This window comes from Oncorhynchus tshawytscha, linkage group LG24, assembly GCF_018296145.1.
Source record: "Oncorhynchus tshawytscha isolate Ot180627B linkage group LG24, Otsh_v2.0, whole genome shotgun sequence".
Lineage (NCBI taxonomy): Eukaryota > Metazoa > Chordata > Actinopteri > Salmoniformes > Salmonidae > Oncorhynchus > Oncorhynchus tshawytscha.
In genome coordinates this window covers 15,705,042-15,732,120 of record NC_056452.1, presented here as the reverse complement: position 1 = coordinate 15,732,120, position 27,079 = coordinate 15,705,042, and the positions used below count along the sequence as shown (strand labels likewise).

At 43.6% G+C, this 27,079-nt stretch overlaps 1 protein-coding gene across 1 annotated transcript; it reads left to right on the top strand.

Annotated features, from left to right (window-relative positions):
* The first annotated feature begins 9,638 nt into the window (after nucleotides 1-9,638).
* On the top strand, nucleotides 9,639-25,958 carry LOC112223583 (T-box brain protein 1-like). Its single transcript, XM_024386657.2, has 6 exons — nucleotides 9,639-10,558; nucleotides 19,770-19,924; nucleotides 20,718-20,839; nucleotides 20,988-21,146; nucleotides 23,078-23,139; nucleotides 23,514-25,958. The coding sequence occupies exons 1-6, from the start codon at nucleotides 10,011-10,013 to the stop codon at nucleotides 24,304-24,306; spliced, it is 1,839 nt and encodes a 612-aa protein (XP_024242425.2). The 5' UTR covers nucleotides 9,639-10,010; the 3' UTR covers nucleotides 24,307-25,958.
* Nucleotides 25,959-27,079: the final 1,121 nt, after the last annotated feature.

Below are 27,079 nucleotides of genomic sequence, written 5' to 3'. Positions count from 1 at the left end.
ACCACGTCCAGATCATCGTCCCAACATCCCCTCCCTCCTCCCCCCTTTGCTTTGGTTGTGTTTGACCCCCTAGCAAAGCCCCCTCTGTCTCCTGCCACTCACAGACCGCACACACACCCCAACGCCTGCCCAAGCCGCAGCCCAGAAGCAAGTGGAATGAGGGGCCGCCAAACCTGAGGCTCGCACACATACACACAGACACACACAGACACACAGACACACACAGACACACAGACACACACAGCGCTGTGTCCTGGGCCCTTGTGCCCTAACCCTGCTGCACTTTCCATGGCTTCACAGCCAGAGCCACATGTCCATCATTGTATTTGTGCACCAGTTCCCCAGCTCAAGTCATTCATTACGCGTGTCTGCAACTGTCAATCATTCAATCAATCATAACATTATTACAGTGATTGTAAAATCAGGCCCCCCAGCGAAGGCTAGTAGCAGGCTATGGAGAAGTGGGAAGCTTATTTTTACAACTATGTTCAGAACTAATTTCCTTCAAAAGTAGCTAATTGTTATACAATTTCTGAGATTGTTTTCAATGAGACAAACATGACAGTCAGAATAAAGGCCTAGAATAACTGCTTTGGGCAATTATCAGATAAATATGTTTCAACCATCATTGGACACCATAAACCTTTTGGAAAAATACATCTCATGTCTGACATTAGACAAAATGTAGAAAAATGCACACCCTCAAATCTGTAGGGCTTTTAAGAACACCCTGAGATCCTCTCCTCTCGTCTCATTTGTATCCTCAGTCACCCAGTCACTCCCCAGTCTGCCGCCAGGGCCACTGGGTCTGCTGCCAGCAGGGTCAGCCCTGTGTGACTCACCAGGGCCTCACTCTCTCTAGCCACCAGCACCACAAGAGGAGAGGAAAAAGAGCAGAGCAGGAGCGCATCCAGAGGCAGTATTATCGCAGGATCTAGTCTCTGGTCCCCCTTCCTGCTCCCCTCGGAGCATGGCTCTCCCAGGCTGTTTTCCAACAGTGATCCTTCCTGCGCCACTCAGAGCATGGCTCTCCCAGGCTGTTTCCCACAGTGATCCTTCCTGCTCCCCTCAGAGCATGGCTCTCCCATCCAACAGGATCCTTCCTCCCCAGGCATGGCTCTTTCCCACAGTGATCCTTCCTGCGCCCCTCAGAGCATGGCTCTCCCAGGCTGTTTCCCACAGTGATCCTTCCTGCTCCCCTCAGAGCATGGCTCTCCCAGGCTGTTTCCCACAGTGATCCTTCCTGCTCCCCTCAGAGCATGGCTCTCCCAGGCTGTTTTCCCACAGTGATCCTTCCTGCGCCCCTCAGAGCATGGCTCTCCCAGGCTGTTTCCCACAGTGATCCTTCCTGGCCCAGGACTAAATACACCAGGCACTGGCAGTCTTGTGGCAGGGCCGTTTGAACTGGCCCGAACGGGAGAGAGAGGGTGGCAGGGCCAAGACCATGTGCCAAATGTGTCTCCATGAATGTATGGGTAAGGAGAGAGGAAAAGAGGGAGAGGGTTGAGAGAGGGAGAGGGGAAGGGAGGATTGCTGGTTAACGATATCCACACCGGGTTGAGATCAGTCAGAAAAAAAGAGGGATTTTTAACCATTTAAACCTAATTATGTCAAATGTTATGCTGTGAAATGTCATTAAAATGACTTTGGTTCCGCGTACATTTCCTTCCTTAACTACATTCTTTGCTTAAATGAGTCCCTCGCTCGAAATATGTCTTCTGCCTTATCGCCATGACATCCACTATATCATTGATCGTCGTGGCATTATGTGATGTAGCATAATCTACATCAATCGACAATCAATGAATCATCAATCAGTTTGTGAGTGTGGTGACATGTGAAGGGATGGATGGATGAGGGGGCAAATCAAATGTTGAGGCTGGAAGGACAAAAAAGGATGTGAGGTGTCTGAAAGCGTTGAACATGAGGGCTCAATGAATTATTGAGTGAACAGACAGACAGCGCCTTTGTCTAGAAGGGGAGGGGGGGGGACATGGAGCCCTCCAAATTCTCCATCTGAACTGACAGCATCTGACACCTTGTCCACTGGGATTTATGACATGATAATTAGGCATTAGATCTATTCAAAATGGCAGCTGTAGTGTAGTGTATATCCCATAGCAATTAAAATAGAGTCAGACTTCCAGCTTGGCGCTAGCCTCTGCCTGCTTGTCAATATTGGGCAAAGATACTGTATTACTTTGTACGTACGAATGTAATTTCATTAAGTCTGTTTCGTCGGCACCACCACTGAGACTGACTATGTGATGAGGATGCAGTGAAATTAGTGGCTCATCTCATTGACTCTACTCGCTTTTTGCGTCTTCAAAATCTGTTAACCTTGTTGTGTCCTCTTTGCTCTCTAATCCAAGCTGACTTGAACTAGCTGTGAACTTACTGAGATACGTAGAATCAAGCCAAGTGGCTAACGCGCCTGGCCTTTCTGAGCAAACGCTTGTTGCCCTGGGTGAACGGAGGGGAGCGGAGAGGGGAGAGCCAACCCAACACTGGAGGCTGATGGAGAACTCTGGGACAGATACACCGCCTGAACTTAGTGTAAAGGGGCACAGGAGATGTGTGGTTCACTCAGCTCTTCGTCCTCCAAATACAGTGGCTGTGCTAAGAGCCATTGTGCAGGCAATAGGGCAGGGGCAATACTGTGATCTGGACATGTATTGGAAACATTTAAACCTCTTCCATTGAATGATTCAATGAACAACATGACATCAACTCTTTTTCAGAGTCCCAAAGTTGCATGCATCATTATTTTTGTTTTAGTGTGTTGCCTCCATCAATTATAATATGGCCCTTACGCTTCATTATAAACTGGGTAGTTCGAGCCCTGAATGCTGATTGGCTGACAGCTGTGGTATATCAGACCGTATACCACGGGTATGACAAAACATGTATTTTTACTGCTCTAATTACATTGGCAACCTGTTTATAATAGCAATAAGTAACCTCTGGGGTTTGTGATATAAGGCCAAAATACCACGGCTAAGGACTGTGTTCAGGCACTCCGCATTGCGCCATGCATAAGAACAGCCCTTAGCCGTGGTATATTGGCCATACACCACACCCCCTCGGGCCTTATTGCTTCAATAACACTCCCTTGACACTCTCATGTCTTCATTTAACAACGCGTCTCTCTTCCACCATCTCTCTGCTTCTCGCCCTTACAGATTTAGACCGCCGGATCCTCTTCACCTAGCTTTGTTTGACTTCTGCATAAAAGTGTAGATAAACGGGCTCTCAGTTTGATTTATTCATGTCAGACCACTAACAAAGCTGTGGCTTGACATGATGCCAAGTACATTTTCTGGGCCAGTGGCCAAAAGCTACACATCCACAGCTACACTTCAGTCAGGATTTCATTATATATTTGGGGGGCAACTTAAGTACCCCTATTTAGTTTGCTATCATTCCAGATTTAGTGTTATCCAGTTTTCCATAGATCAGTTACAAATGAGTGTTGGCATGGCAGTCCCCAGGCCTGTACTTGGTGGTCAGAGTGGACATGACAGGGGCAATGAATTCTTCATGCAGTCAGTGGGCCCTGCTGGGTGGACTGGGGCTGTAGTGGGGGACCGTCTGTCTGTGCATTGGGGGGGGTGCAGGCAGAGTGAGATGCATAGTCCCTATGAGGGAAGACTGAGACTCATGGTAGTGTTGGTAGTGTTTGGAGAAGTGGGGGTCACTCTATGCCAGTGAAGCAAGCCAGAGGAATGCGACAGAGTGCACAGCTGCCCCATCCTATCAAACCACAGGCACTGTGCTGTCTGAGGAGCATAAAGATGGCTGTGTGGCATGTCCATGTTCAGGACCTCCCATGGATGGAGTTGAGGGCCTGGGATGCATCATGCTCAGTTCCCTATAAGAGCACTTCCTGGTGTAAAACACTCTAGCCCCTCAAGGTGGGATACAATTCCTTAGCATTTAGAAACAAGGCTTGCTCATCTTACAACTTAAAGTTTCTGATCCTGCATAAAAGTCCTGTGGATCACGTAGTCCTGCTTATTCCACAGGTGTATCACTTTTTTTAGGGAGTAATAAAGCTCTAGATCATGGTGTCCCAGTCAATCTTGCAAGCAAGGCCTCGAGAGAGGAGAAAATACTGACACCTGAGCACCCTCCATGACATTGAGTGAGATCCGCTGTTTGAGAAAGAGGCATTCAGACTATCTGTCTTTACCAGGGGTCTTAAAAATGCGGTCCGGGAGCCATTTTTGGCCCACCACCTGATTTAATGTGGCCCCACTTTTTCTTGTAGCACTCTTTCCAAACATTCGAACCTCATTTGAAAAAAAATGTACGATGTGGTGCTCATGCCTTTATGCTTTAGCACTCATAAATTGGATTGAGCCATATATTTACAGATTATGTGTTTTATCTAAAGGCTCACGCACAGTGACTGCCGACTGCCTACATTTTTCACGCGATTCTACATGTAAAACGTTCACAAATTACGTTCAGAGGTACTAAGTACTCTCGGCCAGCAAACACTATTGGTGTGCCTGAGGCCTTACGTCGACTGATTTAGCTTGACTGTTACTACAGCTGAGTCTGCTGAGTGTCCACGGCAACCACAGAGGTCTTTGTGACTGATCTCTGAACAGTTTGCTCCACAGTTAACATTTCCAGGCCGAAAGGTCACGTCTGGAGTCTGAGTGTGTGAGGGCCACTGTGGGTGTTTGAGAACGCCTGGGGCTTACACACACTATGGGTGTTTATTGGGGGTGAGCCAGGGTTCATGGGCTGACCAGAGAATGTGCACTGTCCCCCTAGCCATCTCAACACTGCCCTCATCTTACGCAAGTTCTCTCTGAATGCAAATGTCAAAGGGCCGCTCCATAACAATTCTATCAAGAGACCATGTTAACTCCCACTTTTCTCTGTGAAATCACACGTTAAGAGAACACGGCCTCCGCATTTCTTTAGTTGGATTTCTTTCCTGGGCCTACCAGCATGTGTGAATTCTTGAATTAGGTCTTTCCAAAATGTTTTTCCAAGTTCAATCAATACAGTGTGCTTGTAAATACCCATTAAGCCGTGCCATAAAGACAACCTCTATTCTGAATACTGTGCCAAGGATGCATGGAAAGCTTTTGTTATTCAATGTCCAAGAATCATCTGGAGCTTCGGGTCACAGTCGTCTGTTTACAGCTGTGGGGCCGGCATTGCCCAGCCATGGCTGGAGCTCTATTATTGAGCTAGGAACCCACCCAGCAGTGATTACCATCTCATTATAAACTAAGGAAGTGGCAGCTTGTTTGTTTCTAGGGTTGCAGTGGAATACATTTGCACATCTCCAAGAGTTCATGCGATATCAGGTGTGAATTCCACCAAGCACTAAGTGCTATCTTCTCCTCTCTCACTTCTCGCAGTCTCTCGCTCCTTCTCCCTCTCCTTCTACCCCCTTCCCCACTTAATTTGGCCTCCCTCTGTTTTCACAGCCTTTGTAGGTGATGCCTCCTGAAGTTTCCTTTCACACTCCGCGTGGAGATTTTAATTAACATATGTTGCGTTAATTAGGGCCCCTCTGCCACGGCGCAAACCTGAACAGAAGGCGGTTCTCCAAGAGCCGGTTGGGAAGCATGTGCTGCCGTTAAGTCCTTCTAATCAGAACCATTTGCCCGCCGATTACTAGGGGCGCCTCGCTTCTGCCTTCACAGCTCCCCAAAACACCTGCACCTCACCGCCTCAGCAGCACCAACACACCCAAACACAAACCCAGACTTCATCACATTCTCACAGCTGCCATGAAACACACCCCAATGCATTTGATATAACATAGTCAGAAGAGTATGTGACACCTGTCATAACATGTTGTGACAGATTATAACAATATTCATAAGACTTATGCCAATTGACATAACCCTGCAATTGTGATCCATTTAATGTTAAACAAAGATTCAAATGTTTCATATTTCGCAGTGATGCATGTGTCAGGTGGTGTAATGATAGATCCTCCATTCTCATGAAGTGTTTTGCAGGAACTAGGAAACCAACTTCAAATGTGGTACGCCATAAATCCACATTGTGATTCAGACAGGCTGCAGTTTATTAATTGATTTGAGATCCATGTGGGTCAAGCATGGGAGGTCTACCCACATTGGTGAAATGTCAAGGCACTGGTATTAATGACTAGAGGTCATGCTCTCAGTGGGTAAAGTTGACAGGGGACACGTGGATAACATTTCTATTATATATTTGCCTGAATTTTGGAACATAATGGTCTAAGCACGTTTCGGTTTACCACACATAAACTAGTTGGAAAAGCGTGTTGTCAACCAACAATGATGCAGTACAGTTTGTCACGTACCCTGTTGTGATTCCTCCGTCTAAGCGCCATAATGCCTGATCAGGGTTCAGTGGGGGGCCAGTTGCTACAGATTGAATTAATGGTGTCCACCTGAAGGCATAAGGACCCTACTGTTGTCAACAAGTTGTTGCATTTAGCAGACACTCTTATCCAGAGTGACTTACAGACGCAATTAGGGTTAAGTGCCTTGCTCAAGGGCACATCAACAGATTTTTCACCGCGTCAGCTCTGGGATTCAAACCAGCGACCTTTCGATTACTGGCCCAATGCTCTTAACCGCTAGGCTACCTGCCACCCATTGCAAATGTCATTGATGTGTCTTGGGTTCTAGTTCTAATTCAGTGTCAACACTGTGGGCCTATACTACTATACATTTGATGGGTGACAACCAAGTGTAGAGTATAACTATTTAAGAATTGTACGATGATGTAACCCTCCACGTATATATCTTTAGAGGCTGCTAATGTCCGGCGTGAGATATGTGACACTTTTAACAGAAATGTATCACTATATAGTCAAGGCGCTAGATGACAATATTGATAAAGACCTGGGTTAACCAACCGACTCCTCAACGATGTGCAAATTGTTCAGAACTTTAGCACTTCTAAATCTGTCAGTCTACGGAAGTCTTAAAAGGCTGAAGGTCCATTCGAGCTGCTTCGATTGCCATGTCAAAGGCTGCTTTGTACTGCATTTTGACCTAAATATAGTGAGTAGCTTCTTATTTTTAATAATAGTTCAAAAATGAATAATTTGTTCAACATAAAATGTGAGGTTAGTGCCTTATAATTACGTTGGTGATGTTTGCTCGGTATCCAACAGCGGTGGATAAGTTGAGAACTTAGACGTGGCCTGGTTGTAATGGTTGGAGGAGAAAAGAGAAGCTGAGGTAATGTCCTGGGGCACAAACTTGCAGCAGGTTGGCCTGAGAGCAGGGAAGGAGAAACGGCGTCCTCTGTCCCGGAGGCTCATGCGTACGCCTGGGTGGCCTGGCCGCCGTGTCTCTCAAACTGTGGCCCTCTTCCCATTCGTGTCAACATCGATGACTTCAATGGCATGTCCTTGTGGGCTCACCTTACTAGGAGAGATACAGGAAGCTGACATTAGAGCAATGAAAGTGTGGAGGGGGAGAACTGTGTAATACCTGTACTGGGGGGAATTCTGTGTATTAGTGTGTGTGTGTGTGTGTGTGTGTGTGTGTGTGTGTGTGTGTGTGTGTGTGTGTGTGTGTGTGTGTGTGTGTGTGTGTGTGTGTGTGTGTGTGTGTGTGTGTGTGTGTGTGTGTGTGTGTGTGTGTGTGTGTGTGTGTGTGTGTTATCTGTTTCATCTGTGTTTATCATAGAGATCTCCTCTCCGAGCAGAATTGAAAGAAGTGCCTGTGTTCTCGGAACACACTGGGACAGTTGTTAAGTGCTGAGTCTGTTGCTGGAGGAGTCAGTCACAGACAATTTCAGTCAATTACGGCTCTATTTCATCTTCTACACTTTTCTAGTACAGTATTCTACACTGTTACTGAGCTAACATTTACTGTAGCAGTGATATCACATTGTTTTCACAGAATTATTAGAAATAACTCTTTATGGAATCAACTAAGGTATGATATTTACTTGATTCCTTGTGAAATCAATGTGTTTATGTGGCCCATTTTACAGAAAATATCACAGATTTGACCAATTTAGGTTCAAAAAGGAAACGGTTAAAGATTTCAAAGTCAGAAATAGAATTCAAATTTGACATTTCCCGTTTTAAGCAATCAACAACTGATCATGTGCAGGTTAATTTCAATTAATCACATAATGATGGGTGACAATGACTGGTATGAGACTACTGCAAATATATTCCTCCACAAGCCCTTATTTGCTAGATTTAAAAAACATGACCGAGTAAATAGTAATGCACTATCATATTGGAAATGTAATTTTATTCGACATTCAAAACTCTGAAACGGAATCGTTTACGTTGAATCCTTCACACTGGTTTTGTTACCCTAATAGGCACTTTTTCTACATGAAATCAAAAACCTTGTGGGTGTGCGGAAGCTTGTATGAATTCTCCCTCCCTCGCGATGATGACTAAAATGCTGACAAACAATTGTGTTTAATCGGAATGTTGTATGTTGGTAAGAAAATGGATCAACTCAGAGACAGTTGAGAAAATATTGATCATCGAGTCAGTCTGGTGTCAGTGTGATCCGGAACGTATTGTGCGCGCTGTAAACGCTTGTTATTACAACATTTGAATTATGGAAATACAAAGGCCAACACATTTGAATCTTGTACAATCAAAAGGTTATGAATAAAACGAAAGACTAACCATTAACTTGTTTTTGTTTGTTTGTTTGTTTTTAAACCAAAAGGGCAACAGATTGTGGGTCAAAATTAGAGAATAGGCTATCAAATAATAGGATCACAACAGTTAGTTTTATCAAGCTATATGAATAATTTACATCTGATTAGCAATAAACCTACACTGAGTGTTCAAAGCATTAGGAACACCTGCTCTTTCCATGACAGACTGACCAGGTGAATCCGTGTGAAAGCTATGATCCCTTATTGATGTCACTTGTTAAATACACTTAAAGCAAACTCTGCTGGGTTTTTTTCACGCTAAACAGTTTCCTGTGTGTATCGAGAATGGTCCACCAAGTTCATCCAGCCAACTTGACACAACCGTGAGAAGCATTGGAGTCAACATGAGCCAGCATCCTTGTGGAATGCTTTCACATGCCCCCACGAATTGAGGATGTTGTGAGGGCAAAAAAGGGAGGGTGGGCTGCAACTCAATATTAGGAAGGTGTTCTTAATATTTTCTACATTGTATATATGTTTATTATCTGTCTAATTTCTCCGTATGCTGTATTCCAAGTAGGCTATACTTTATCGTTAGGATATTAGGCCTATAGTAGCATTGTAGTAGTTTACTACTAAGTAATCATAATAATATTGTTAATGTTGTTATTATCATTATCATTTTGAATATAGTATTTTCATTGCCTACTTTCATATGCCTGCCACTGAAATAAAATAATGAATATATTTTGATAACATGCAATTCCAGTAACCGATTCATGCACGTTATTATTTATATTTCCTAAAATGTGTTCACGACCTGAAGTAATGTGAGAAACTGTTGCACTCATAACCATTTCAGAAAGTGTTCAAATTGTTTATCTTCTTGTCTGCCTAGTTAGAATATGCGCATGAGCAAGTCCTCAGGGAACAGGGAGGGTTCTTGCGAAATGGAAACCTATCACGTCTAGCTTCGACATCAAACCCACCTCCAACCAATTACCAGTCGCAAAATGTATATATCATAGTTTATGAACCTGGGCATGTGTTGGAGATACTGGTAGGGACTCTTGTAAAAAGAAGACAAGACAATCGAAGACCAAATATACAATAATTAGCCAGTTTATTTGAATAAATAGTAGGCTATTTTAAATGATTGCCAATTTGTTGGAATATTTAAATGTAAGGTGCGTTTTCCAGAAGTCGATAGACTTATTGGTATAGGAACTTTAGTCAATTGTACTTAGCTCGAGTGAGAAAAAAAACATCCGTAGGTGGACGAAATGTTTCAGTTTGTGCATTTATCTCAAAATCCGTAAACGCGCTTTCAATTCACTGGACGTGAAACAGGGGCACGGTGAACCTATGACATTGCACATACACTGAGACTGGGGCTGCAAATGGGCGGCATAGGTGGCAATCTTTACCTCAGTATGTTGAATGGGACTGATACGCAAACTTTCGGAAAAGACACCGATATCAACAATCACCTTCAACGCAGCAAGAATTCCGTGGATTTTAAAATGGGAATTCAGGACACCAGATTATATTACCAAGACTCAATTCAAAACGGACAGGACGGATCGGCACTGCCGTACCACGCAGACCAAACTGTGGCCGGATTCGGAGCGCAACCCGGGAGGTTTTACTCACCAACTCCCCACAATAGCTGCCATTTCAGCAGTGTCAGGTCGCCGACTAGAAACGGAACGGGACAGACTTATTTACCAACGGGAAGCGAAGGTTTCTCGACAACTAGCAAAGAAGTTTACCCTGCCTCTGCGGAGAGTTATCCCGCACCCGTTCAACATGGGTACTATCGCGCGCCACTCTACCCATTACCTGGGCTACAGGTGTGCGGAAAGACGCAGGCTCTCCTCAACAACTATCCTCTGTGGGCGAAGTTCCACAAATACCAAACCGAAATGATCATAACGAAACAGGGGCGGTGAGTAGAAATGCAAATTCCGTCAGAGGGAAACGTATTGCCTATTTATAAGCCTACATCTTATTTAGCCACAAAATGACAAAGTAGCACGATTTGTACCATAGGTATGTAGGCGCGCGCTGAACGTTGTTGACAGGTGCCAAGGACAGGTATGAGCGCTCGTGGGCAAATCATTGGTGAGGGGAAAGTTCCTTTACTGCCTTGCTCTTGTTATCCTCGAAATCATTCCTAAACAAGGTATTTGCTAATGATGGCCTTATTATGAAGTTTCAATTTGTGCCAAATTGCCAAAGCCGAGTCTGTCACGCGCAAATGAATTAGGCCAATACGAATTAATCCAGACAGGGTTTGAGGGTATTGATACGCTACACAGACTAACAAAGTGCTCCAAAAACATGTATTAGATATGAAATGAGTGTTAAACTCGCTGAAAATCTATAGAGCAATATTCCTAAGATGAAAACTGCATGATATTTAAGGCTAAACTTCAAATAAACTAACTCCAGCATTAAGAGCTTCTCACATCATATTTCTCTAGTTTTCCTTTGCGTATTTACATTTTATTTGACCGTTATATCGTAATTGATTTAACTTGTAACTAATCATGAAAATAATAGGCCAAGCAATCCAAGTTCTCATGCGTCGGTTTGAGTCCAATGTGTTATGATGACGAGTATAAATACTAACCACAATATCAGAGAAATATTGTTTGCTGGAAAACATAATGACACTTCAGCCTGACCCCCTGAAGTGCATGCAGAGGGTATCACGACGGTGGCATAAGCCACTGGCTCCCAACCCACCCAGCAACGAACACAAGGGGAAGACATTGCTGGAGGCACTGTCGCATAGGTCACCGAGCATTAAGATCCAGTCATGTCGATGATGATTAATTTACTAATATGCGACACATCCATCTGACATAAGGTTTCAGGCCATCAGTTTCTCGTGATTCTGATCTGTCAAAAGACCAAGTGCGCTGTCATATAATAGGACATTGGTATTTTAAATGAATTACATGCTTGCCCTTCCAGTTACCACTGTATTTACTACCAACATGGAGCTTTTAAAATTATGTAAATACATCATTTGGATGAATATTTTTAAGATACAAACAATTGTGTCATAAATGTGTTATTAGGCTACCTGTGTTTGTCATAAAAATGTGATTATTCTCAAATATATGTACATCAATCACAACAGCGTGCACAAAACAGCATTGATCAATGAAAAGTCTACTATTTTTTTTAAATAACATGTACAGTATTTTCATAGGCTACTTTTCATATTCACATGTTGTATACCCAGAATTTGTCCAGTTACTTATGTTCACCCTTTATAGGCTAAACTGTGTCACTGTGTCATCTCTCGCTCTTTCTTAAAAATGAAATGAACATCTATGAGAGTCAAAAATTCCACTTCTTTCCAGTCTGTCCATTACATTGTATTCTCCTGTCACCGAGAAAGTTCTGCTGCAGAGAGCTCTTCAAGTATAAGCGAGTTCTAAGACCTGGCCTTAGGACTACAGCTGCACATCTTATGTATGCATTTGTGAATTTTTGTGTGACGGTCTTGTTCGCGACTTCAAGAAGTCCTGGACACTGGCGCATTTTAATCCTTGCTGTATTCTTGCACTGTCCTCTGGGACTTTGGAAATGTATGGCCATGTATCAAAAATTCATTTAGGGCCAAATGAATTATTTGTGGGGCAGGCAGTGTGTGTGTGTGTGTGTGTGTGTGTGTGTGTGTGTGTGTGTGTGTGTGTGTGTGTGTGTGTGTGTGTGTGTGTGTGTGTGTCAGTTTTTGACATAACATCTTCTGGCACATAACCCTGTGGAAAATGACAGTCTGGTCATGGTCATCCCAGCTCATGTAATTAAAGTAATTAATACATCTCTTAAAATACACATAATGCCCCCCTTCACACACACACACACACACACACACACACACACACACACACACACACACACACACACACACACACACACACACACACACACACACACACACAAAGAGGCACTCACCAACATAGCACACACGATAGTAATATTTAGATGCATATTGAATTGAAATACTGCATGTTATAAACAAAAACTCTTCTCATGATGGAATTTTCCACTGCTAGTGAAAGAAAAGTCTTCGAGCTCTTGGGGTACGGGATGCTCATCTGTTCCAATGTAACTTCTGTAAAGCAGAGAGAGAGAGAGAGAGAGAGAGAGAGAGAGAGAGAGAGCAAGAGAGAGAGAGAGAGAGAGCGAGAGCGAGAGATAGAGAGGTGGGGGGGTGAATTGCAGACCGAGCACCAGCCAGGCTTCAGATGGCCATACACAGAACAGTGGTGCAAGGCACCTTTGATGTTCAAGCTTGGAAGGCAAGGTGTGTTTTTTTTCCTTCTTCACCCTCACCTCTTCTCGGATACAGTAAGAGTACAGCGAGTGAGGATCCCATTCCCTCAGAAGAACAAGTCTGGCCTTTGAAATGTGCAGCAATCCCTATGCCTGTGCCAGGGGCCCTAGTTCTCCTCTTCTTTTCAAGTTTTCCTCTAAAACAAGACCAATTCGTTTAACATTGGCTTGGCCCATCCATCTCCTCCACCACTGAATCTCTGTTTGACTCATGGCAGTGGCAATAGTAACCTCAATGAAACCTTATCTGTTGATGAGAGGTTTGTATATTTTGATAGTGGTCTGCCGTGCACTAAGTTTGCTGATAGCAACATAACTAAGGAGATGATGTCAGATGATGGTTATACATGATTCGAATTTGACCAGGACATGCATTTTTTTTTTAGCGACAACTGCGTTCAGCCATTGTTAACGTTTCAGAAACATCTCTTGTAAAAGAAGGCATCTTGTAAAGAAAAAGACAACCATTATGTTGTCGTGTGCCTTCTGGATTTTTACATTGTTTAAATCTTTAATGTTCTCTAATTCGATTCTGTTTCGAACTGTTATTGATTTTTAGCATTGATGTGTTCTTAGAAGGAGATAATGATTGAGTGCGTTCTTACAGTGTAGACAGCCTCCTTCAGAGGAAGAGTTTTGAGCTAACTTGAGACACAGGAATCATGGTTACCTGCTCAGAGCCTGTTTCTGGTTCATTGAATCTTGTTAATGTTGTGAGAAACACATCAAGGGTATATTTCTCACTTAATATGTTACAAAAAACATTTCAACATTTAAAAAAGATATATATTTAGGATCAATCAATCACAATTGAATTAAACCATTGTGTTATAACTGTTTATTACCCATGTATAAACTATCTAGAAACTATTAATGAACATGTCTGAAGTAGAGTATGAGGGTGAAGGATGAAGTAGAGTTTGTTTGTTGATTGGTTTTAAGCATCTTTGGTCCTATAAAAGTACTATATAAATCCATTGTTTATATTATCATTTTTACAGCTCCAGTACATGGAGTTGGCTTTTGAAACTGTAGCAGAAAGTGTAGCGGAAAGTGTCAGAGGGCTGTTTTATTTACTGTAGCTGTCAAGAGGTGTTCCTGAAAACTGGCATTGAATAAAAATGCACATTAGCATTTGTAGAGATAGCAATTAGTGGTTGTAAACATCAAGTGCAACCTAGTCTGTGTCTGGGTAATGCATCTACTAAACAAAAATATAAATGCAACATGCAACAATTTCAAAGATTTTACTGGGTTACAGTTTATAGAAGGAAATCAGTCAATTTAAATAAATTCATTAGGCCCTTATCTATGGATTTCACATGACTGGGCAGGGGCACAGCCATGGGTAGGCCCACCCCTTAGGAGCCAGGACACCCACTGGGGAGCCAGGCCCAGCCAATCAGAATTTGTTTTTCTGGACAAAAGGGCTTTATTACAAATACTCCTCAGCACCCCATACTGCCAAATTCTCTAAAATGATGTTGGAGGCGGCTCTTGGTAGAGAAATTAGCATTACATTCTCTGGCAACAGCTCTGTTGGACATTCCTGCAGTCAGCATGCCAATTGCACACTCCCTCAAAAAAGTTGTGTTTTGTGGCATTGTGTGACAAACTGCACATTTTAGATTGGTCTTTTATTGTCCCCAGCACAAAGTGCATCTGTGTAATGATCATGCTGTTTAATCAGCTTCTTGATATGGATGTATTATCTTGGCAAAGGATAAACCTCCCCCCTCCTCTCTCTCTCCCTCCCCTCTTGCTCTCTCTCTCGTGAAGCAGAAGTAGGACTATTTCAAGGTTTTGGTGTCTTAGGATTTTTAAATGACTTGTCACATCCTGTACAGCTGTTGGTGAGTGCATAGATAGAGGATGTAATGTCTTGCAGAAACCTCTAATGCAGACTCTTCAGAAAGAACTAACCCAAGTACTTCCTGCATGCTCTGATGTTTAGGTTCTTCACGGATGTGGAGAATATGGAGCATGTACAGTGGTGGCCACTCATAAAAACCGTCCCTCTAGGCACACACGTCAGTTCAACATTTAGTTTTTCATTTACATTTGGTTGAGTTGTCAACTAACGTGAATTCAACGTGAAATCAACCAAACAAATCACCATGTCATTGGATTTAGGTTAAAAGTGGGGGGAAAAAAGACTAAATGCCCTTATGTTGATGACTTTTTGCAAATCCAATTAGTTCTCCACGTTGATTCAACATCATCACATAGATATTTACGGTTGAAATGACGTGGCAACAACGTTGATTCAACCAGTTTTTGTCCCAGTGGGTTTGATTTGAGGTTCATGGTTGCAGCAATAATATGTTTGCATATATTCAGTGTATTTGAATTACTGTGCAGCCAATATTTGAAGTCTACTGCTTTACTGATTCATCCAATGCCAACAATATCCTGTATCATCAATCATGTCTTCAATGTGTATCAAATAACATCATCTGACTATATATTCCAATTTGTTGCACCTGTATTGTTTTCTATGTACAGAGAGGTTATCTATACTGCACATTGATACAGTGGACAGAGAATAGATGCCTATAAATAGTGTGAAACTCTGCTTGTGTCCAGCAGCAGCTGTAGACTGGCATGTTTTCATCAGAGTTGATCAAGTGTACTTGTGTGGTGACACAAACTGGACCTGAACTCCTGTCCTGTTGAATCAGTGGGTGCGCTCAAGCATCAAAGTCTTCTCCCCGGTGAATATCCAGTCACTCTCCAGCGTCTGCTTCACATCCCCAGGACAACCCTTCCTTTTTCTCTCTCCTTCTTTCTCTCTCTTTCCCTCTACCCCGTTTTTCCTTGACTGTGTGCTCTCTCTTTCTCTCTACCCCATTTCAACGACAATCCCATTTTTGTCATTGACATTTTGTTTGTTAACTTCACCCACATTTTAAATGAGTGGCAGTCTGGCAAGGTACAGCTATGACTACATATGACGTAAATACGAGGATTTACTCAGAATGGACACTGCCTTTACCACCACAGGCCCTGTCATACCAGACAGGTTTCGCCTACAGTCCTAGACACTAGTGCAGGAGTCACTGGACATTGAATCATGGCATGGCTAGGCCATTCTGTCGTTGTTCCCATCTCAGTCAGCCTCTCTGCCCTTCAACCTCTGCCAGGGAAGTTTCCAGACCTCAGCCTGCACTCTCAATAACGAAAACCCCGAAACCTCCTCCACATGTCTGAGGCTCCGTCGTTGGTTTCCCCTCGACAAGTTCTGATTTCTGATAAAAGGCCTCACTTTAAATAAGTCTGATAATACAAGTGAAGGAAAATGTCAACTTTCAGTGTTCTTGTTTTCTGTTAATCTCATGGCGCAGGGTTAGTGGGGTTCTGCTCATGACTCAAACAGCCTGCCGCCAGTTTCTGTTTTCACTTATATTAAATATCCAATGCAACTGTTTTTTTTTTTTCAATATCAAATCATTTCTGTGTAACAATTAAGTGCTTACTGTAATAGATTTCCATTAAGAAAACAACTATTTCTAAAGTATGAATTTAGCTAAGACTGTCTGAGAGTGGTCTGAGTGGGGAGGGGAAAACTGAAAATTAGCTGTCATTGGCAGAGAGGTTTGCAAATCTCTCTATAAATCAATTGACGCGAAAGCCGAAACTCCCACCCATGCAAATCTGCTGATTAGAAGGACCTGTATAGGTTGTATTTTCAACCAGCAACTATCAGGAAATCATACTGATAAAACATGTTCACACTTTTACAATGTTAGTTTCATCAGCTGTTGTACAATATAATACAAAACACAGGAAAAAACTGAATTTTGACTGCACTGGACCTTTAAACACAGACCTGGATGGAGAAACCTATCGCCTGTTATTCGTTAGCAGCTAAGGAGCTGCCACAATACTTGGATTTCACCAAGAACTGTGATTGATTGTTGCACTAGGCTGCCCATAATGCACGTAGCCAGACTGCTATCCAACAGTGTAGCTGTTTACCGTGGAAGGAAAATATGGCATCACCTAATTAGATTTTGTACAAAGGGTATATGATGTGTGTAAGGTCTTGTGAGTTTTGTCAATGAAATCAAGTTAGCACATTATCTCCTACAGACACAGTATATGACAACCGCTTCCATCTTGTCCCAGAAGCATGCAGAACAAACGCAAACAAAACGTATTCTGTAACAATTGCTAGTTTTTCATCCAATTGGCAGCAGATTTTCATGTGAATATTCTCAGATCCGCATAAATAAAATATGCTCATTTTCCCACCAGTGGTTTTCACCAAACTGACTTGTCACAGATGAAAACCAGTAGTGTACACAAAATTGACATTTTCACTTAAGTTTTCATGGACCGAATAAAAATCGAATGTTCAATGTGTTTCGATTGCATTTTCATCTCTACACAAACTTTTGCGTTAAATAGCAAATATGCCTACTAACCGCTCGCAGGTACAGTGTGGGTATGCTGTGCGGGTAGTCTAGTCTACATGATGAGATTGTTATGGATAAGAGCGAGACCCTCGATATTTATTGGAAAGGAGCATCAAGATCACTGTGCACTTTCACCACCCTGTGTGAAGTTAATCATCATGTATTTCATCTGTAAACTGCATTGTTTCCCCGAGTTGTAGTGGGACGACCACACTACACATCATCACGTGACTCCAAGTTTACTTCGATTTGATGGTTGTTATATCAATATTTGCTCTTAAAGGCGTTTCCTCCGCCATTTCTCCAATAACCATGTCGAACCTAAAAATTATCTGTTGGCTTTTAAAAAAAAAAAAATATCAGAGCTGTCGTGATTTATTTGTGTACGGTATGACTTTTCTCGCAAAACAACTGTGGATGGAAACGTGGTCATTGAAGAGGAAACTCTGTTTTGTATCAGCAGAGTACAGGTTGACTTGACTAAATGACTGTGGCACTGAAATCTGTGAGATACACACAATACACACACACACACATATACACACACGCACATACATACACCCCCCCCAATGGTGTAGGAGTTACCCTCCAGAGTGAATGCCCTCTGTCCACACACACACACACACACACACACACACACACACACACACACACACACACACACACACACACACACACACACACACACACATACATATACACACACACACAGTTTCCCCCAAAAACAAATATCTCTTTATACACCTCACTTGTTTTACACTGCTTAATGCTGAAACAGCTTGAGGGTGGAATAGACTGAATTTAAATGAGCTGAATTTATAGGCTCACACCAAGTGGAAAAGGCAATGCCCCTTCTATCATACCGAGGCAGACGGGACTGTCAATGTAAAGAGGCAGAGCATCTCTCTCCCTCAATCTCTACTATAGTATTGTAGGACTAAATACTTTACCATGGCTTAAAGAGACCAACATTTCACCCTCTGAAAAGTCAGCGCCTGCAGTATTAATTATTAATTTTGTTGCGAAATTGCATTATTTTTCTCGCCATAGTTTATTTTACTTGGATAGGGACACAGTACAAACGCATTGACACACTGAGCAGGTTGTCAGGTTGCATTGCTCTATGCTGTTTCTAGCTCATGCTACATTTTAAAGCCTGTCTCCAAATGGACTGCAATGGATAATAATAGTCATTTCCTGAGTTGGCTGGTTGGTAGCGATGAGAGTATCTCTAAAGGAAGTGTCTTTTTAGCACAGCTTCTAGAACTTAGAACCACCGCAAATGAATGGTCAAAGCCTTATCTGATCAAGTATCTATCCGTCACTGAAGCACACTATCTCAACGAATGTATTGTATTGGCAGCGCTGTAGCCTCAGGTACTACGGAGTGTAAAAAACAACGGACCAAATGTCAAACGTGCCACGAGGATTTAGCGCCACATACAGCAGCAACCTGCAGTATCATAATGAAGGCATATACAACCCAGTGTAAACTGATAGGTGTATATATAGTATATATGGCAGGGCGCCTGAGGGCAAGGGGTTATATAATGTATTCGGGAGAATCCACTCCAGCAGAAAGCAATCCTGTGGTTGTGTTGTGTACGTGCTCCCGTACGTGCGTGTGTGTGTGTGTGTGTGTGTGTGTGTGTGTGTGTGTGTGTGTGTGTGTGTGTGTGTGTGTGTGTGTGTGTGTGTGTGTGTGTGTGTGTGTGTGTGTGTGTGTGTGTGTGTGTGTGTACTGTACAATATGTATGTGTGTGTGTGTTTGGCCAAACTTTAGCCAGCATTCCCCTACTTTATTGCCTGCTCAAAATCTGTTCACCAAAGTACAGCTGCAGCAATCAGACGCTGCTTTCTGGTCCATCTTTTATTAACGGTCATATTAAATTTTTACCTCCACTACACTCATACCCCCCCCCACCCCACTCTGCCCCTCAGCCCTCTAACCGCACCCCAAAAAAACCGCACACTACACCTTCAGAAATGTACACCCAGAAGTCCCCTCTTTATCTTGGCTCGCTGTTGTTTCTGACAAAGATGCCTTAGGATTGCTTCCAATTGCAGTACAATGTGTAGCTAAAAGTAGATTTTGACATTGTGATGGTAGTGTTGTAAAGCTGTCAAGTCAGGAAATGTTAAATACATTCATATATTTTTACTTCAATTGTGTGTATATATCCACATTGGAATAATGGTAGTAAAACAATAACACCACTCATAATAGGGCTTTTATAAAGAGCAATACCGCATCATTTTTGTGTTACTTAAATTCAATCTGGCTCTATAAGAAAACGCTACAGTCTCAGTGTATTTTAATCAACTATGTCTATCTACCTCTTCTCTCATCTTCTGATATCCTTTTTCTCCTCTCTTCTACTCTAGGAGGATGTTCCCCTTCCTGAGTTTCAACATCAGCGTTCTGGACCCGTCAGCCCACTACAATGTGTATGTGGACGTAGTCCTATCCGACCAGCACCACTGGAGGTACCAGGGAGGCAAGTGGGTCCAGTGTGGCAAAGCAGAGGGTAACATGCCAGGTATGATTACCTAGCGGTTGAGAACGTTTCGGGCCAACGTTGGACCAGTAACCCGAAAGGTCGCTGGTTCTAATCCCTGAACAGACTAGGTGAAAAATCTGCCCTTGAGCAAGCCACTTTACCCAAATTGCTATTGTAAGTCGCTTTGGATAAGAGCATCTGCTACATTACTTAAATGTTAAAATATCTTAAATATGATTGCCACACCACACTCTCTGTCATCCATACTGTTCCAATCAATGACATACAATGGTACAATGAGTGAAACCAAAGGATCCCTCCAGAGTAGCATTGAGAGTTAGAGCATCAACGTGACCTTAGCATTTATAACCATGCTTATCGATTGAATGGAACATGGATTCAGTCTTTTCCTCAGTGGCTAATCATCCCTCTCACTCTACTCCATTCGTTTCAATTTACCCAGTGTGAGTGAAATCACCAAGAGACTCAACCTAAGGCAGCTACATTGTTTTGTGAACGATGACAATTTCAACCCGCCGTACAGCACTGCAGTCATTGAAATAGGTCAACCTGTGTCATACACTAACATGTATTGTGGCTGTGTGGCTCCTGACTAATTACAGTGCCGTGGTAGCCATGGTAACATTGTTGTGGTAGCTATGACTCTTTAGTAACATGTTAGTAGGTCGTTTTGCTCATGTTAACTGGAGCTGTGATTGTTTAGTATGGCATTTGCTTGTAGACGATTTGTGAAGCATTAATGTAGGCCTATGTAGACTTGTAAAGGGCTCAAGAAGGCTTCATTAACGTTGTTTCTAATTCTTTCCAATAGGGAACAGGATGTATATGCACCCAGACTCTCCCAACACAGGGGCTCACTGGATGAGGCAGGAGGTATCGTTTGGCAAGCTCAAGCTCACCAACAACAAGGGCAGTGCCAACAACGTGGGCCAGGTAACGTGGGGCAGATATGCCTCAGAAACTCATTTAAAGATGTCATCAAATCCAAATGAGATTTTCCATTGGTGGTACTTTTCATTGTTTTTTTCATGGTTGTTAATGCCCTTCTAGGACTAACTCTCCGGTGCTTTTTCCCTCTTAGATGATCGTTCTGCAGTCACTTCATAAGTACCAGCCACGGTTGCACATCGTCGAAGTGAAGGAGGATGGTTCTGAGGACCTCTTCCTCACCGCCAAGGCCCAGACCTTCGTCTTCCCAGAGACCCAATTCATCGCCGTCACAGCCTATCAGAACGCAGACGTGAGTCACCTCGCCCGACCTCAACAGCTCATTTGACTAGCCCTTTTCCTTAGCATACCATAGACCAGGGGTCACCAACCGGTCGATCGCGATCGACTTGTCGATCTCCAATGCATTTCTAGTCGATCGCCAAACATTTCTGTAAAAAAAAACAACTTATTTTTAAAAATTATTATCGGGTTGTTGGTGGTAGGTGCAGTCAATTCAGCTGCCCTGCGCCCGGGTAGGCAAACTGTTGCCATTTTATGTGTCTGAAGGTACAAACTCTGCCTTCCTGGTGGGCCTGGAGAGGAAATCAAGTGCACTATGCCTCCGCTGGCCAATCAGATTGCTCAGATGACCGAGTCTGCAGTAACGTAGCAGGCATAAAAGAAAGCTATCGCAAAATTGATACTCTGGGTTCGCGCCCAGGCTCCGTCGCAACCGGCCGCGACCGGGAGGTCCGTGGGGCGACGCACAATTGGCCCAGCGTTGTTAGGGAGGGCTTGGCTGGTAGGGATATCCTTGACTCATCGCTCACCAGCGACTCCTGTGGCAGGCCGGGCGCAGTGCACGCTAACCAAGGTTGCCAGGTGCACAGTGTTTCCTCCGGCACATTGGTGCGGCTGGCTTCCGGGTTGGATGCATGCTGTGTTAAGAAGCAGTGCGGCTTGGTTGGGTTGTGCATCGGAGGACGCATGACTTTCAACCTTCGTCTCTCCTGAGCCCGTACGGGAGTTGTAGCGATGAGACAAGATAGTAGCTACTAAACAATTGGACACCATGAAATTGGGGAGAAAAAGGGGTAAAAAAAATTACAAAATTGATACTGTGAGATTTCAAAACATTTAAATCCATGACTAGAGAAAGACTGTCAACGAATACAGCAAAGAGCTGCTGTTTATATGAGTGAGTCCATGTTTAAGTTCTTACTCAGCACTGTATTCAACACTTTATTCACCCATAAAATGTGTGTTCTTCCTATTTCCACTCAGCTCTACAACAAGCAGTGCAGCAGTAATGAATGAGTAGGAAAGTGTATCTATAGCAGCTTGGGTCTTTTTTAATATCAAGGAACATTTCTCTGTTCATAGGAGTAACAACCTGAATTTGTGCATGAGGCAGAAGCAATGCGATGCGACTCGAATTTCGCCATCAACTGGAAGACGGTGTCCCTTTTTGGTCAGTGTCAGTGGAGGAAAGGGAGAGCGGAGGGATGTTGAGAGACTGACCCTCAGTCTGTTGCTCTCTCCCTCCTCTGAGACTGACCATCAGATGCAGGCACCATCAGCCCAGTAAAAGAAAAAGCAAATTATTTAAATGTATGCTCACTCAGCTGTGCCTCACAAGTAATACAACAATGGATCTATTACCGGTGTGATCATATAGCCTACTTCAAATTTTGAAATATATATATTTTTAAATGTCCCGAACAACAATTCATTGGCAGGTCAATTCAAGCAAAGCCAGTATGCGGGGATAATGTATTGGGCCTATTGCTTACTGCACATACCTCACTGGTACAGTACTGTCTTTAATTGGTTAATGTTGCCTAGGCTTTTTTAAGTCATGTTAACAAAAAATCAGAGTGGTAGATCTCGGCATGCATTTTGACTCAGAAAGTGATCTTGACTCAGAAAAGATTGGTGACCACTGCCATAGACGTTTATAACGTAATTAGGAATAGAAGTGTACTCAAGACTTTCCCACAATAAGAAAATAAACTGTGTGTAACCCTCATTAGTAATTTCATGCAGTCAGTGATCTCTCTTTCTCTCTCTCCCACTCTCTCTCCCACTCTCTCTCCCCCTCTCTCTCCCACTCTCTCTCCCACTCTCTCTCCCCCTCTCTTTTTCCTATGTGTCTAAGCTCTCACACTCTCTCTCCTCAACGATCTGTCTATCCTATCCTTGCCCCCTCTCCCATCCTGTCTCCTGCTATTTCTTACACAGATCACCCAGCTAAAAATAGACCATAACCCCTTTGCGAAAGGTTTCCGGGACAATTATGACGCGTGAGTATGCCAGAAAATAACCGAATGAATAAAGAGAAAACAAAACCCCTCAAAAACATCTGTAGTCTTGAATGAGAACGTTTGACATTTTAAACGAGCTCTATGTCTGTACAAGCGGACGCTGAGGCACAGTGCTCACACACGTACTCAGTCCTACCATATCAACACTGGATATATCCAACTAATAAATATACAATTGCTAACCCTAATAGGCCAATGTATTTCTATCTCACAAAGATGTGTTGATATGAGGAGGTGTGAAAGACCTGCTAGATGGTTAAGAGACATTTGATGTGACACATGTTTTGACGGAAAAGTAACAGGTCTTCTTGTGTTGCGCTCCCTCCCCCGTTCCTGCCCATTCCCCTGCCTAGGCTGTACGCACCACCTGACTCGGACCGCGTCACCCCCTCTCCCACCGAGGGCCAGCAGCTTTTGGCAGGTACCTGCTATACCCAGGGGTACCTGATGGACCAGTACATGAACCCCCTGCCCCAGAACCGCTTCTACAGCCGGGAGCACATGGCAGCCATGGGCCATCAGACCAAAGACCCCTCAGCCAGCCCCCACAGCCGCTGGTACCGCTCCCCCCAGCAGAGTGTCACCTCCAACCGGCTGGACTTCAACTCCTATGAGGGTGACTTCTCCAGCAACAGCTTCTACAAGCCCTTCCCCCTGCAGACGTCGGCCCACCACACGCTGAGCTACTACGAGGACAGCCCGTTCGCCACGGCCAGCGTATCCGTCTCAGGAGCCTCCTCGGCAGCCTGGAGCACCGGCCGGCCCTCCCCTCAGTACCTCAACCATCCCTGTTCCAGTAAAGTCGGCTCCAGTCTAGGCTGGTTCAGGCCTGTGTCCTCTACCTCTCCAGGTCACCCCAGGCTCCACCCCCCGTCCATCCTGGAGCCGCTCCGCCCCCCACCTTCACTGCAGGACAAGCCCAAGGAGGCGGGGGTGGGGGGAGAGGACCCCTGGCTGGAACCCCCCTCGGTCAAATCGGTGGACTCGGCTGACTCCGGCCTGTTCGAGGGCGGGGCAGAGGGCAAGAAGCGACGAGTATCACCCTACGCTTCCAGCACGGAGAACTCGCCGCCCACCCGCAGCGTGGAGGTCTGTGAAAAGGACTGCAGTAGTGATGCCGGCTACTACGGCTTTTATACCCACTGAAGCCGCCCCACCCACCACGTAAATACCCTCTCCTAGTGTCCCCCTCCTGTCCTCTTTGTGCTTTGGTATCTCCCACATGGCCATGTCTCTCTGCCTGTCCCATGAAGTCATGTAATGGCGCTGGACTGAAGCTCCATTGGCCACAGAACGCCAACATCACAGATGGGCCAGGTAAATGGCACCTCAGCCATTTTGACACATACAGACAGACTGGACCTCTCGACAGCCCAAAAGGGAGGCTTCTCTAAGGTTGTGTTTTGGTTACGTGTTTGAGGACAAGGACCTCCTAAGGTCAGGCAGGAACACTTTGAACATGACTGTTAATGTGTGCGAGGGCCAAAGTGCAAAGGCAATATGACTGGGTCCACAGACTGCCCTAGAAACATACAGAAACACAGACCTTTGACTTAAGTCTTTTTAACGTTTGGGGATTCAAAAATAAGACGTCTGCACACCTGCTGACAGACCCCTGCAGGGACTGTCCAGTCTTCCCCCATCACACTCACACACAGACACACACTCTCTTTCACACACACATGCTCACACACAGACACACGCTCTCTCTCACACACACACACACTATTCTCCAGCTCCACTTTTAGTATATGCTCGCGGTCACATGACCCAATGTACTGAGACGCAGACACGACTGGTTGTATGCTAATAACAAAACGGAATCATTTCTGTCTCATCCTCTGTCTGAGGAGTTTGGAACTCCCCCTTGTGACAGCAGAGAAGAACTGCAGGCTGATGGCGAGCGTGCAGACGAGAGCAGAGGCCAGCGTCAGGTGTTAGAGGTGAGGGGAGCTTAGCGAGCACATGACCTGAAGGGTCAAGGCTAATTAGCATCAAGGCTGACGGGCCAGTCTTCCTGTGACCTACTGTCGCCTACATCAGGTCTGTCATTTAGAACAACACAGCCTTAGCAGCCAATCCAAAGACTCACAACACAATGGAAATCAGCATATCTCACAGACAATCTGAGGCAACTACAGAGGTGATGAATTAAAACGTGAGCCAGTCAGACAACACACAACATAAATCATTACCAGCAGGGTATATGGTTTTTACATAGAGGAAGTCTCTGGGGGTGACTCTGGGGGTGACAGGCAGCCTCTCACTCAGAGGACACTGGGATACTGGTAGTCTAAAACCACATATTGCTGGGTGTGTGTGCTCTAATTGCGAGGCCATAAGAAAGGACAGGAATATAATCAAGGCAAGGCCTCATTATTTATTGCACTTATGATTACGGTATATCGTACACAGAGTACAGTCAGAAGACACATGGCCTGTCACTTATTAAGTGAAAACATGAAAACATGACTCACAAACACAGTCACTCACTCACACTGGAAGGTGACCAAAACAAATCCACTTTTGAGTTTAAAAAAAGACAATGGGTCTGTGTGTCTACAGTCAGCCCTACTGGCTATGATTGAATATACTTCATGTAAGATATTTTTTAAAACATTTTTTATCCTACTTACATATACTGGATGTTCATTTTGTTTACCTCCTCAAAGTGTTTTTATATTATTCATTCATGAATTGTACAGATGCCAACTTTCAAAGGGAAATTCTGCCATTTTGTGTCAGGCTAAACTGCCTTTCTACAAACAAACAGAAAAGCTGGTTTTCCTATTGGAAGGCGGAAGAAATCAGTGATTCTCTGACATAAAACTGGAGCAATAGGATGGAGAAGACAATCAGATCTGTGGTATTGCAGAACTCTTGTAAATGAAATATGTTCGCAAACAGAAAGACAGCTTCCCTAAACAGAGCTTAGCATAATGTGACTTTGCTGTGACACCATCATAATGCAATAATGCCACAGCACAGTAAAGGTCATTGGACTGACTTCATGTACTACAAAAAGGGGAAAGGGAATCAACTGGAACTTAAAAAGTCTAGCTATAGATGTTTTCTTATGTAGAGTTGATCTTATGCTGGAAACTATAGAAATGTATTGCTAACATGAGTCTCTTCCTGAAAAGTTTATTTTTACCCTTAAGCAGTTTAAATGAATGAAGTACAGTTGTTTGTTAAGAGGTGAAAAATTTGTTATTTAAGTGCAATTAAAATGAGATGTGGATTAACGTTTTATTTATAGTGTTCAGTATTGCAAGAGCAAATGAAAAACATTGATTTGATCAAATGTTTGGAAAATGTGCAGAAATGTTTTACTCTGTATCTTGTGCTACATGATTTTGTATGTGACGCTGTCTGGCACTGTGACCTGCATTAACATGACTGCTAGTGAGTTGAGAGATATAGATCATTCTGTCTGTATGTGGTGTAGACTCCTCAGGACCGCCTCCTGGTGTACATCTCCTTACAATAAACAAAACAATATAAATCTTCTAGAAACAATCCATAACCCATGATTCATTGCCATCCTTTTATTAGAATTATGTTGTGAATGGGAGATGTCGTCCCGTCTCGACTTAAAAAGCTCAAAGAGGATTAGGATGGGGTAGACTTGAAAGGTCAAATTCTCCATCCAACAGTTGGATAGTGAAACATGTTAATTTGTGTTTAATGTGGACTGTTTGTCTCCGGGGTAGGGCACCTTGCCTTCAGTCTGTGAAATGGCCGGTCCTTAAATTATCGTAAAGGTGTATAAATCAGTGATTAACTCAATAGGTCCGAGGAGGCTGTAAAGGATGAATAGATTCTGATGATCCAGGAATGCAGTAGATAAATGCAAAATATTGTACTAAATTAAGATTTTTAAATGTTGTCTTCACTTTATTCTAGTGTAATAAAGACT

Excerpts from the sequence above, each read along its gene's own strand:
- LOC112223583 (XM_024386657.2), top strand. The coding sequence starts at position 10,011 with ATGGGCGGCATAGGTGGCAATCTTTACCTCAGTATGTTGAATGGGACT. Across the intron at positions 20,840-20,987 it reads GTGCCAACAACGTGGGCCAG|ATGATCGTTCTGCAGTCACT; the intron begins GTAACGTGGGGC and ends TTTCCCTCTTAG. Across the intron at positions 21,147-23,077 it reads CAGCCTATCAGAACGCAGAC|ATCACCCAGCTAAAAATAGA; the intron begins GTGAGTCACCTC and ends TTTCTTACACAG.